The following is a 13,618-nucleotide window of genomic DNA, read 5'->3' as shown; positions in this document are numbered from 1 at the left end:
CAAGTTTGGTCCTGGGGCTGAACTAAGCCATACTGCCATCCCAGAACTGGGGAAATGCAGGTTCAAATCCCAAGAACACTGTGCAATTGCACTTTCAAATTCCTATTTGGGTTGAAGAGGACTAGAAACTTGTCCCTTCAACAGAATGTCAAGAATCCAAGATCCCCAGGAGGCCAAATTGCTCTGCCCACTACTACAGCTCTGCTCAGTTTTCCAAGCAATGTTGTGGGCAGCGGGGGGTGCTTCCCTTTCCTCCCCACCTCCCAGGACCACCTTATGCCACAGAGATGGGGCACAGTTCCATGGCAAAGCTCCTGGTTTAGTGTCCAGCACCTCCAGGTATGGCTGGGAAACCCGTACCCAGAGAGGCGATTCACAGCCAGACGGTCCAGCTTGGACCACAAACCCAGTTTTCATATTCACAGGCCAAAACCCAGGGCGCTCTCCTGGCCCGGCGAACTCTGCTGTCGGCTGATGCACCTGGATGGAGCTGCATGCAGCCAGATGGGCCCAAAGACACTAAGCCCCGGCTGGGCGGCTTCCAACGGGGGCTGAAGAGGAAATCCTCAGGGCTGTCTGCAGGTGACTGGCCCAGGAGTCAAGATGTCAAGCCTCTTTCAGGGCACCGACCTGTTCCAGACGAGGAGCCTTCAGTCAGGATACTGCAGAATTAAGAACATGTTCAAGCCCGGCTCAAGCTCAGTGGTCGAATTAAGCATACGCTAAAACGGCACAGAGCACAGTCACCTCCGGAATGGGGCCGAATTCAGGGCAGGCAAATTATTTTAAAGGATAGGCCCAGTTAAATCACTGATTTTCCCCTGGAGGTCCGTCTAAACTGTTTACTCCTGCTGGCTGAGCAGAAAACACTATTAAGAAATATTTAAATTTTACTTTCTTCAACACAGCAGATTTTATCTACATGTCATGTGTGTTTAGGCATCTCTCTTCTTCGCTAACATTTTCATGTCGACGCTGTTCCTACGCGCAGGCGGATGAGCTGAGGGCATGCTTCTTTTTAACTGCAGGCTTATTTGGTTCTCCTCTTCCTCCCAGGACATGGTTCTGAAAGCGTTGGTCAAATTGACGCACTGGCGGTTCACGCTGCCAAAGGAAGTGCAGACTAGTCATCCAAAGCTGAAGGAAGAATAACGGGTTTGCATGGTGTCTTTTCTGGGCCACGAGCCTTGCTTGGAGGCAGACCCATTGAATTCAACAGGACTTCTCCCCTGGTAAGTACATATAGCACAAACCTCAGACTCCAATCTGGACCCTCTGGGTTTGTCCAAGGACCACGAGGCAAACGTGGACGGCACCAAAACTGAACATGCTGGTCCAATTTTGCCTTCAGAAGCAAGGCACTAAGAACCAGAAGCCTCCGGATTTGCAGCTATACGAAATTCTGTTCCAAACAGAAATCTAAAGATAGGATATAACCCCGTTAAAGAAAACAAAATAATTCCTTTTCACGGGCAGCCAAAAGTCACCTGACTAATTCAGACAAACAAAACGAAAAGCATTCCCTCGGTTATCTAAATTGCTTCCATAAATAAGATCTGAAGAGGTCGTATGATCCAGGGGTAGGAAATCCGGTGCTCTGAGTTGTTCAGACTACAGCTCCCATGATTACCAACCATTGGCCATACCGGCTGGGGCTAATGGGAGCTGTACTCCTATGAAGGCACTATGCTTCCATCTGCAAAATCTGAACTTCCAACCCATATGCTTAATTCCAAGTTGTGGGACTGTTCACAAATTCCATTGCTCATCTTTCAATTTTCTTCTTTTCTCTGGCCCAAAGCAAGCCGATAACAGATGGCGCGGGAGGATTCTGAATTCAAAGCGGATGCTGCAGGCACGCCTGTTCTCAGCATCGAATTTGTCCTGCAGGGCCAATGTCATTTTATGTTCGGCAATTTCCTCCTAAATCTCAACCAGCCAAGGCCCCTCAAGAAATTTTATATAGCTGGAATTTCTGGGTCAGCACTGATCTGAAAATGAATATCTTAATTAAAATTGTTATTAAAGGCAATATTACAGTGATTAAATGCATCCCCGGGGTACTTCTGCCGCACTCTTAATAGCCTTGGTTGTTATCCAGCATTTGGAAGCAAAACAACTCAAATTAGATTAAAACATAGCAGGCACTTGGCTCCAGTCCCATAGGCCAGCTTCACTTTTTGGCGAAGAGTCCATAGGCTACTGGACATACCTCAAATATTGTTCGTTTCAAGGTTATGACTTGAAACCTTCTTTGGCCCAGAAGGATATAGGCCTGGCACTGCTTCTATGAGCCTCTCAGCATAAATATTCGAGTGAACTATGGATGGATGGATGAGTCCATTTTTCTTTCCCATTGTTCCAGTCTTAAGTTCGCTCTGTCCCATACCTGGCAAATTTCTTTTGTCCTAAGTTTAGCTTATTCCCCGAAAGCAGTCCTGTTAGCGAAGGATGCTCACAGATTTCCTTCTGAACAGATTCCCTTTGGCTAACTAATCTGCAGATCCGAAGTGGGTTATGCTTGGCTTGCGTCCTTCTTTCAGGTTTAGGACAGTGGTGGCAAGAGGACGGAGGAACGGGGCCTGCCGTGGCCCTCTTGCCTTGTGCCAAGCAAGCAAGCCCTAATCAGGGCGAGAAAAAGGATGAAGAACCGTGGGTGACCACCAGAGTGGCAGGAGGGAAAATTCCCCGAAGGAAAAGACACATAGAGGATGCTCAGAACTTGGACCAGGCGCTCCTTGCTCCATCCGAGGCTCGCCTTCTCGCCAACATGCAGATATCCCACGCCCGTGAAACAGCTCGCCTGCAACAGCCTAACGCAACAAAGCAAGAAAGCGACCAAACAGACCCACCAGGCCGACATGGTGGGCTGTCAAAACCCTCGACGCTTGCTATATTGCTTCTTGCGATCTGGGCTGACAGCTGTGAGAGGGCCGGAGCTCGCCGATTATCCTCACCAAGATGGGAACAGACAGGCCGGGTTTCAGAGAAGGAAAAATAGATGCGCGTCGGCAGTTTTCCGCTCAACCCCGGTTCCATCTCCTGGATCGCTTTCTCCGCCTCCCTGGCCTTCAACCACACTCCCATTATGAAATTGCAGTGGGGAGAAGCTTTTGGCTTTCATTAGTGCCACAGAAGAGACACGAAGGGGACGCGCAAAATGTATTTTCCATACCGAAAAACCAAAACAAACACTGCAATCGGAGGAGACATTCCTTCTTTCCCTCAATTAAGCATTCCCCGCCCCAGAACATCTCAGCTGCTGTGCTTTCTGACGCAGCAATGCACACGGACAGAATTCACGCTTGCAAGATCTCTTTTGACCCTAGGATCTGCACAACTCAGGACGGTGGCCGATCAGAGAGTCTAAACTTTGAAAAAAACACCCAAGAATGTTGCATGAACACTCGGCGACTAACTTCTCCTGTTTCACAGGCAAGCAATGCAGGCAATGATGCACAACTGTTTTCTCTTCCCTGTTCCTTGCAGTATTATTTGCAGCTTTTAGGAATTATCCACGAGGTACATCTATTTAGTTCCCATGGGAGGGAAATGTGTGGGACTGGCCACCACACTTGGCTTCTCCAGGAACTTTTGCTTTTTTCTCCAAGGTCTGGTGTAAAGCAAGGTTCTAGTCCTTATGTCCTGCAAAGGGATAGTTCAGTGCCCTCTCTCTGGAGAGAGATAGTGAGTGTGCTAAGAGAGACCACCTTGGGAAGATCAGTCAGCCCAAGGAAGAAGAGATTAAAAATCCCTCAGCAACATATGAAGCTCATGATTCTGCTTCTGAGAGAAGCAGGAATCCGGTTTTCAAATTAACTGTATGCAATCTGTATGCAATTCACTGTATTGTGAGCCGCCCCAAGGCTTCAGTGAATGCAGCGGCATAGAACTTCCCTAAATAAATAAATAAATAAATAAACCTGGTTTCAGCGCCATTATCACTTTTCATTCACTCTAGAAAACCAGAAGTTTTCTCAGGGGACATACTTAAGATTGGTCAGAAAAGGAAAGGAATGGAGAGGAAGTGAGCCCTCTTTGCTGGAGAGAGGAGTGGCTGTTTCGCTTGCATTTGGGGAAAGGGGAAGCGTGGAGAAGGGGCAGAAAATGACTGTTTTAGAATGAAAAACTTCAGAATGAAATCTGCAGGTTTTGTGAGGGTTGGGGCTCAACCTACGTGTTTCCACCTTTGCATATTCGGCAGCTTGCTTAAAAAGAGAAGCGAAATGCATCCATTTGATGTTCTAGGGGGCAGTCTGGAAATGAGATCCACAGGGGAAAGAAATGTAATGCTTTCTTAGCATGATAAGGAGAATTATCCTCCTGAAATTGTGATTTGTGGTGGGGGGAAGATACCCTACTGGTGCCAAAAGCATTAGTTCTCTTTCACCCTCCCAACCTCAACCAACCACTGAAGCCATTAGCATTCTGCAAAACCTGCAGGTTAGATGGCAGAAATGTCTCGCCTCCTTGCCTCCAGCCTTTAAAATGTTAAAACCTGTGTCTACTTCTTATCAGGAAACTATCTGGCAATGGCATGCAGGGATCAGCTCCCAAAGATGTATCATTTTATGTTTTTAAAGCAGCAAAGCAGAGTAAAAATAAATAAAAATGTAAGTCCATACAGAGAAGGAAACTTTTTAGCTCCAAACTGCAAAAACAATAAACAGTCATTGGTAAACAGCAAGAGAGGAGTTTTTGATGTGGGCCACACAGAAAAACTGCTCAGCTTTCTTAGAAAGAACTTCCGTTTTTGTTATCACAGGCTGGGGATGGGAAGCACCCTCAACTCCTTAAGTTTCTAGCCCTTATGGATGTGAAGCTAGGCCTGAAAAAGTATGGGAAATGGCTGGTGAAATTGCAGGGAGTTTCTGAATAAAATCTTGCCAGGTTTGTTATGTAGCTTACGGAAAAGGAGTTAAAGATGGCAGGTTCTTGAGACTATGCAAGAAAGATACTAATGCCAGTCTGGATTCAGTTCTGATAGGAGAAGATTTGCTCAAGAAGTTGATTGTCTCTTGGGGCTGAAAAAGGCAGACACGAGGGGCAAACTTCCCCAACAGGAAGGGTTTGTCCATCAAAAGGGGCCTATTTAATCCCCGCCTACCTCACAGGGTTGTTGTGGGACGAGATGGAGCGCAGCAGGAGGAGAATGATCTAAGCTGCTTGAGTTCTTTAAAAAAGAAGAAGGTGGGCTATTAATCTAATAAATAAATACATTTCTTGAAAAGGGAATAGGCAGAATAGAAATATAACAGCAGTATTTGGTAAATAAAACAAAATTTAGCCTGGCATTCCTAGCAGGGGGATAAAAACAGGAAGCTTCCCAGAAAACACTGTCAGGCTGAAGACAAACACACACGAAAACACATATTTCCCTTTTGGAAAGACCTCCCAGTCATTCGCCCGCCACTAATTACTTTCTCCCACGCCCAGAGAAATCTGGAGTAGCTCTCCAGCCCCAACAGTAAGCCTTCAAAGCTGCTCTTAAGCATCCAGAGTTTCTTTCACCGCTGAGAACGGCACAAGCGTGCTGTGCGCGGGAATTAAAGAAGAAAGCAGGGTAGGTAACCTAGTTACGGCAACCACCTTCTTGGGCAAAAGCTCGCCCACGAGGCTGCCCCCACGCCCCAGCCCTTTCTGTTATTCCCTCGGATCTGGGGAAAGCACCGTTCTCTTCAAAGCAAAGGTCAGGTTTCTCTTTCACTGCAGAATTGCTTTCCTTCCATGGGAACGAAAAGGCCGGCCCAGGAGGTCTTAACGCCCAAAGCAAAGGAAATAAGAGGCTTGCTTCTGCCAGCCTCGCCCCACCCGCGGAAGCCCACCGGGCTAGTTGGCCGCTGGGTGAGCCGAACGCTGGCCTCGACGGACCTTCGGCTTGATCCAGCACGGCAATGCCTCCTCTCTCTCCTTCCCCACATCGACCCCTCCCCGCCTGCTGAGATTTTGAAAGTGCTGGGGGCGGAGGGAAAATCTGGGTGGCTGGGTCTCCCCAGGTATCACCAGAAGGAAGACTCTGACCTCAGTCGCCAGGGAAAAAGCATCCATCCCACCAAGCTGGCCAAGGGGAAATGTAGGCGGGATCCTGCCAGCTTTGGGGTCCACACAAAGAAAGGACAAGTTCCACGAGCATCCATAGGGGGCCCAGGTTGTGCCCCCCGGTCTTACAAAACTGACCTGAAACTGCCTGGATGCTGTAATCTGTATCTGAAGCAGAACTGTGGCACAAGAAGCAGGGCCTTTTCAGTGGTGGCCTCCTGGTGCTAAGGGACAATCTCCCCACTGATGCTACAGCTCCACCTTTCAGCACCGGGTTAAGACCGCCCTCTGCATCCAAGCATTTAATGGCCATGATGGCGCCTGTAGGTCAACTGTTAGGGTTAGGGCAAGCCATCTTTTTGCCATGCAAACCATTTTGAGTTTTGTGCACTGAAATTTTACGTTGTTTTATTATTACCCGTATTTATGCTTTGTAATTTTATGGATTGTTGCGTATCACCCAGGCATAACCAAGGACAGCCATCTCTGATGGAACTAGACAGCAACACTATGATACTATATTCTGATGCCAAGTGGGCCAGCAAGTAAGGTCAGACTAATTCAGAAGTAACCCTAAACCAGGGATTTGAATTATGGGAACACGCATACACTGTGGTTTTCCATGTTTCCTGCCCCTCTGCCCTTCTCTTGCCTGTATCAATGAAAGATTGCAAATATGCCCTTCCTGTTTTGAATTAAATATAATTTTTAGTTGCATCCATACTCTCAAAACCACTACGTAGTGAAAAACAGCTAGGGCTATAAACCACCCTTTCACCCTGCCTTGCCTGAACAACTTAAAAAAGAGAATTTTAATTTTTAATTTTTTCATAATTACACTCAAGGCACAAAACCCACAAAACAAAGGCACAGAATGCAAATCAACTGACAGATAAAAGCAAGAGGGAAGGAAACACTCAATTCATAAAAATGGCATTTACGGGCACTCTCATTTGCTAAAAATCTTTCTAATTAAATTTTCCCTGCATGCATCTTAGCATCCTCCTCTTCCCCGATGATTCCTTTAATATAGGAAGAATACTTGCCACCAAAACTACACAAAACAAACAAATGAAAAAGCACTTTTGCTAATAGTATAAACCAAGCGTGTCTATTCAGAAGCAAGTCTTGTTGCATTCAGTGTGGTATACTCCTGAGAAAGTCCATGCCTGTGGCCTAAGCAACCTTTCATTAGCTCCTTGCTGTCAAAAGCAACTATGAACACACACACCCATATTATGCCTTTCCTCTTTTCTTCCCCACATAAAATATTTTGTTACAGAGACTACAGCTAAGTATTACAGCTAAGTATTGTCTGACCGCAGCAAGAAGACAAGCCAGAATAGCAGCTAATTCATCCTGTGTTATGTTTTGTTCTTTTTCTTAACAGGTACTTGATCTTTGAGGATCATTTTGGGGCATAACTTCCACCCGGGATGCTTTTGTGCTTGACTTTACGTGCCAAGACTTGTACCAGTCATACCGTGAGGCTTGCTGAGCGGATCAGCAAAACCGGATGCTGTTGCGACAGAAACATTGCGGAAAGCACGCCACATGCGAGCATCCCTGCGAAATTCTGAGATGCGTGGGTACTTTAGGCACGGCTCTGCCAGAAGGGCCCCCCCCCCCCGTGGGCTCTCGACGCGTGCACGTGGTCCCGCCTCCAGGCTCGCTTCTGAGAATCCCTGCCTTAGATCGGGCCCCAGGAACGCGAGGCAGGACGGCCACCCACCTCCCCCAGCGAAGGAAAAGCGGGGGACTCACGGCCGCGAGTGAGCCGTCTCGTAGCGCTCGAAGGCGTGGGCGACTTCGTGCTTGTTGCTCATGTAGCAGTGCATGCACAGGTCGTAGTCGAAGCAGATCTTGCACTTCCACCGCATCCCACGGATCCCGTGCTTCTTGCAGCAGTCGCAGATGATGTTCGGGTGGCGGACACCTAGCCGGGGTGCAAAGACGCGCCAGGCGCCATCAGGGCCCGAGAGGAGAGGAGAGGGGGCCGGGCTGGGGGCCCCTCCCTGCCCGGGTTCCAGCCAGGGGGCCGGCCGGCCGTGCCTCTTCAGCCCGGCCTGCCCCCTCGGCATTATTGGGCACCAGTTGCTGGGGGCATCGGGGGGCCGGCTGCTGGAGTGGCCAGTGGGGTCCGCCCGGAGAAGGGCCCTAAGCGGGGTGGCCCTGTTTCCGTGGGCCTCGCTGCCTCTGGAGGCCAGGCAGGCTTCCACCCTTGGCTGGCTTCAGCACCTGCCAAAGAAGCCTTCTTGTCTTGGGCGGCCGGCCATGCTGTGGCTTCGATGCCGCCCTGCTTTGAATGCATGTTCAGATTTCGTCGGACATACTGACCCGCGAGGGGTTCGCTGCCCTGGAATCTTCTGGGATACGGAGTGACATGCAAATGCCTTTAAGCATTTCTCATCATGTCGGTATCCTGCCTGTCTTCCCTCTGGCAAGGAACCCGGTGGCTTCTCGTTGTCCTCCCAGGGCCCTCCTCCCCACCTCTTTCTTCTCACAACAACCCTATGAGGTAGGCCAGGCCAAGAGGTGGTGAGTGGCCCGAAGTGAACCCTTGACCGAGTGGGGACTGGAAGCTGGGTTGCTGAGTCCCAGTTTGACACTAACCACTACACCACAGCGGCACCCCCGATTGACAGCTGCCAATCATCTGGAGGGCTTTGCATCCCCGTCCCCCCAAATTCTGGAGGCTGAAATGCCGCTCCTCCAATGTAGCTATGTTCAGGAAGAACTTCCAGCTCAAATCGGGTAGTTTGGGTCTTTTGCTCCACCCACCACTGGCATTTGGCCCCTGGAGGTGTCTCAGAAACAGAATTCAGCCCCCAACACGGAAAAAGGTCTTCCCCACCAGCCCATCTAACGCAGCCTTCCATTTCCTGCAGCGGCCAACCCACAAGTCCACCGGTGAGGCAATGCCCTGGCGAGGCACCCAGCCTTGATTGGACAGTCCGGGGGGCTTTCCCTCCCACAGGGTTTTCCCCAGAAGGTATTTTTATACTTCTGTAAAAAAATCAGCGTTCCCCCAAGCCTGCCAATGCCTCCCTCTGGTGCGTGGGTGCAGCTGTTTTGGCTGCATAAGTGATGGCACCCGAGCATCCGAAACAGAAGAGATGATGAGAAATGAGAGAAGCGTTTCCCCGCTCTCTGGCCCATTTGCACCTTCAAAACCCTAATCCAACCCTTCTGTGGGCCCCAGATAGCACCCCCCCCGCCCCTCTCTTTTTCCTCTAAGCAACGCTTTTTCGGTGGTTCTCCAGATCTGTGCCATTCTAAAAAGCTTCTCCTTACGTTCAAGTCACGGGCCACAGGAGCATTAAAATGCTGGAGTTCGACCCCAAACATTCTGCCTCCATGCCTGCCTACTGCGGCCCCCAAGCTCCCCTCGGTGCCTGAATTTGGGACTCGGGTTGGAAGAGGTCCTGCAGCCCAGACGGAAGCAACGCTGAACTAGAGGGACCAAGGAACTGAGCTGGTGCGGGGATGCGTCTCGCACGACAGCGAGCGACCGCTGAGAGCTTGCACAGGTGCCAGGGAAGAATCACACACCTACCTATTTGTGCATTATCATACAGCAGCAGGTCGTACGATCCTTGGAAGCCGGTCCGATAGTTGGTCCGAGTCCCGTGGTCCCACTGAACTACCACAGTCTTATCGGGGGTCGTCGGGCTGCCCTGCCGGCCGATCTCCACCACCGTCCCGACGTTGCCCTCGCCGTTGTCCTGGTTGCTCCATTTCCAGTCCACCCCGCGGACCACCCGCATGCCGACCTGCATGCTCGCATTGGGGTCCGAGTCCATCGCTGGGGGCGGGCCGCCTCAGCACGACCCCCGGCCAGCACAGTCACGGCCCCGGGGGCAAAGCATCGACAGAGCCTGCAGGAAATCCAAGGAGTCCAGCTTGAGAATGAGGCTGGGATGAGGGCAAGCGGGTTGGCATACGACAGCTCCTCCCAACCTGGAACCCTCCAGATAACGTGGCCTTCAATTCCTATCAGTCTCAGCCAGCATAGCCAGCGAGCAGCTATCTTGGGAGCTGTAGCCCAAAGCATCTGGAGAACGTCAAGTTCTTGTGTGCCATCCCCTTTGCTCTTCTGATTTTAACGCAGAAAGAGTGCGAGTCAGAAGGGCTCTCCTGGGCCATCTAGTCTGACCCCCGGCTCCAGCTGGCTCCACTCATGACATGCCTACCAAGTACATGTCCAGCCTATCCTTGAACACCCTCAACCACCTCTTATGAAAGCCCATTCCATTCCCTTGCGGTCCTAACTGTCAGGAAGGAGTTCCTCGCATCCAAATTGAACCTGGGATCCCTGAGCTTTGCATTACTGCTGCATTACGGCAGCTGGACAGGCATGTGCCGGGGATGCTTGAACCTGGAGTCCTGCACTAAGCAGAGGGCTGGCCTTGAGGGCCTTAGAGGCATGGTCCAACTCTACTATTCTGTGAGTTTTTAAAATGAGTTTAATTAAACCTACATGAAAAGACTGAGTATCATTCATTCCATTTCCACAAGATAATCAGATACCATCAGATTCAATCCAGGGGCTACTTCCAACTGGCTCTCTAGCAGGTAAGCAACTACAACTCCTATCACCCCCACCCATCTAGAGTGGTGAGCTCCTGCATCTGGAGGGCACTGCATTTGGGGAGGGCTGCAACTGAGGGAGCCTGGCCTGCGCCAGACTCGGAGCGGTCTGGGCGTCTTGGCCCGGCCGGCATCATGGAGGGCATCCCTAGACAAGAGCCACTTGGGCTTGAAGCAGCTCCTCGTCACTGAAAGCTGCGTGCCAGCCTGCCTCGTTCTCTGGCCCAGAGAACTGGGGTGGGGAAGGAGGAGCGGGAGCAGCCCTGGCCCTCCTGCTCTCTGGGAAAATGACAACGGCGTTGCATTTATACCCCACCTTTTTCTTTTTGCAAGGAACCCAAGGTGGCCCCCATAGCTCCATTGGGCCGTACAACCACCACCCTGTGAGGTAGGTCGGGCTGAGAGTCTGTGACTAGCTGACAGTCATCCAGGAAGCTTTGGAGCTGCGGGGCGGCTTGAACCCGGGTCTCCCAGGTCCCTGGCCCAACATTCCAGGTCAGGAGCAAGGCTGCAGTTTAAAGGGACGCAAGGAAGACATGCCAGAAGAAGCAGAGTATGTTGGAAAGCCTGTGGATTGGGCTGGCTTAAAAGGCTGCAGGTCTGGCATCAACAAAACCCAAGACTAGGCGCCAATACCGGGCAAGACCTGGGTGCATGAACCCCCAACGAGTTTTATTATATCCCAAGCAGGCATGCATAGCCCTAAGATCGAGAAACCTTTCTGTTAACACATCGGTACACAGAACTTTCCACAGAAGTCTGTGAGCAGCACAGCCCGAGTTTCACCAACGTCCTCTGTGTTCAAATTGGTGAAATGTTTTCCCCCCAGAGAACTCAGATCTGGGTTTTTAAAGTTCCTAATTATGTAGTAACAGAGGTGTCCAGCTTCCTGCTAGACAGGGTGAAGAAAAAAGGACGTGTGAGAGAGAGAATGAGAATGAGGGGGGGGGGGGAGATAAAAGGCACAGCAGAGAGAGGGAGGGGGTGCCCCATCCACTTTTAACTTTAGTCTCACTCCCACTAGCTTTAACCCCACAGGGTCCGCGAATCTGCAGAAAGAAACTTTTAGAGAAATTACTTATATTTTCAAACAAGAGTCTGCCTCCCCTCTGTGAGCAGACGGTCTAAAATTAGATTCGGAACTAAAAATATTTCTGCAGGAGACAGTGAATGCATCTTGTCCCGTTCGCATCGTGTTGTCAGCAACATTTCACAAGCCCAGCCCGGGCTTTGATGAATGCGGCATGAAACACAAGCAAGAGAACTATAAATTAAAACCGGGGGCGGTTGCCACGGAAGTGTTTCAATTCAAGGACCTGGTTTGGTTAAAAATAGATGGGAAAAGGTCAACGTTGCTCTCGTTGATATAGGCAAAGCTTTACAAAATGCCCAGCTTTGAGGCAAAGTTCAAGTGGAAATACATTTCTGTTGAGTGAGTCCATTTCTATACTGCCCAATGGTCAAAGCTCTCTAGCAGTTTCGAAAGATAAACGCCCCAAAATACAACTGGTTAGCACAATATAAAAGTATTGAGATACCAAAAAAAAAAAAAAGTTAAAGAATTAAACAGGAAATGATAAACTCGCCAGGACCACCCAAAGCCTTGCTTGCTATTGTCAAATGCCTGGAAGCAAAGGAAAGTCTTAAGCTGGTGTTTCGTGAGCCTTCCGCCAAAAAGGGCTTCTCCCTTGTTATTGTCCTGAATGTCCTTCAAAGGAGGAGGGCCTTCAGAATCTACGTGACTCAGGCCACAGCCTGAAATGTGGTTACTCACGAGAAAGTCCCCTCTACTTCCCCCTTTGCAGCTGGAATGGGAAGAGCTTCATCAGCTGCCTCTCTGAAGAAGGGGCAGAGAGATGGGGTCCATCCGGACACAACGCATGCAGCCTCCAGTCCCTCCGTCCAAGGCACCTGAGCCAGACCTGTCTAGAGGATTGTATGATGGAAGGGGAGGTAGGGGCAAAGACCACCTCTACACTGACCAGCCCTGCCTAGGATACCCTCTGATGAGCAGTTGGGCTGCGACAATTCCACTGATGCATTTTGAAGGCCGGCATTTGTGGACAAATGCCTGAGAAGAGAGGAAAGCCATGGCCCAGTCAGAGTGCATTCTGCAATTGGAGGGCCACCACCGGAAAGACCCTTCCCTTGTTCCCATCCTCCAAATCTCCCTCAAAGATGGCTCACGGAGAGGGGCTTGTGTGGCAATTGTAGTGACCAAGTAGGTTTGTACTGGACAACACTTAACCTTACCAGCCTCTCTCGGTTAGTCCCAGAAGCCAATCCAAGGAGATGCCACCAATGTTAGAAGCATTGTGTGCCAATTATGGAAAACAAACCTTGTCCTGCTACCAAACCCACGGTCAGCTACCAGCGATCCAAGGCTGAAATAAGGCACCGATGTCAAACACCAGCAAGAATGCTTTCAAAACACACGTGCAATTTTTGCTGAATATTCGCCACACCTTCATGCATTTGGAAGACATTCAACGGAAGCACTGACAGAGGGGAAAACATTCGTTTCACCCCCCTCAACTCGCCCTTTCCTTGAGAGTTGCCCAGAAAAATAATTTCACAGCGTCCTTGAATCTCTGGCTCCATAGGTGAAGACCTCTCATGGCTAAAGGGTTCCTCTGCTGGAGTTTCAGAGCATGCTGCTCCCCTTTGGTGAAATGGCGGGTGGGAATGTTTCTGCCTCTCCCACTACGGAGTGTGGCAGACTCAAGACCGGGCGGGGGCAAGATGGTGTTCCTTTGCAGCGGAAGGCGCACTCTGCAGTTGCCTAGCGACGTAAGAACATGACGTAAAGAAGAGCTCGTGAGGATGGGGCCGCTGGTCTGGCCGGGGCTTTGCGGTGTCCAGGGGCAAGAGAGCCAACAGGACTGGGAGCCGGGCCTGAGCGCCCTTCTTTCTTCAAGCTTTCTTCTAGGCCGAGGGTTGGTCCAGGTTGGCTGCTCCCTGGGCGAACAGGATATGGACGCTTGGCCTG

The 13,618-nt window shown here is 50.3% G+C and overlaps 1 protein-coding gene across 1 annotated transcript in view; it reads right to left on the bottom strand.

The window, feature by feature from the left end:
• The window catches only part of MIB2 (MIB E3 ubiquitin protein ligase 2), a 58,149-nt gene that overhangs the window by 28,831 nt on the left and 15,700 nt on the right, over positions 1–13,618 (bottom strand). The window contains exons 2-3 of the mRNA XM_044445398.1: positions 9,596–9,917; positions 7,804–7,975 (exon numbers count right to left, since the gene is read on the bottom strand). Coding sequence (XP_044301333.1) covers positions 7,804–7,975; positions 9,596–9,842 — 419 coding nt within the window. The 5' untranslated portion in view covers positions 9,843–9,917. The remainder of the gene's footprint in view (positions 1–7,803; positions 7,976–9,595; positions 9,918–13,618) is intronic.

This window comes from Varanus komodoensis, unplaced genomic scaffold (genome assembly GCF_004798865.1).
Source record: "Varanus komodoensis strain SLA01 unplaced genomic scaffold, ASM479886v1 scaffold48, whole genome shotgun sequence".
Taxonomy (NCBI): Eukaryota; Metazoa; Chordata; class Lepidosauria; order Squamata; family Varanidae; genus Varanus; species Varanus komodoensis.
Note: the sequence above shows the minus strand (reverse complement) of the source record. Positions and strands in the feature narration are given on the sequence as shown.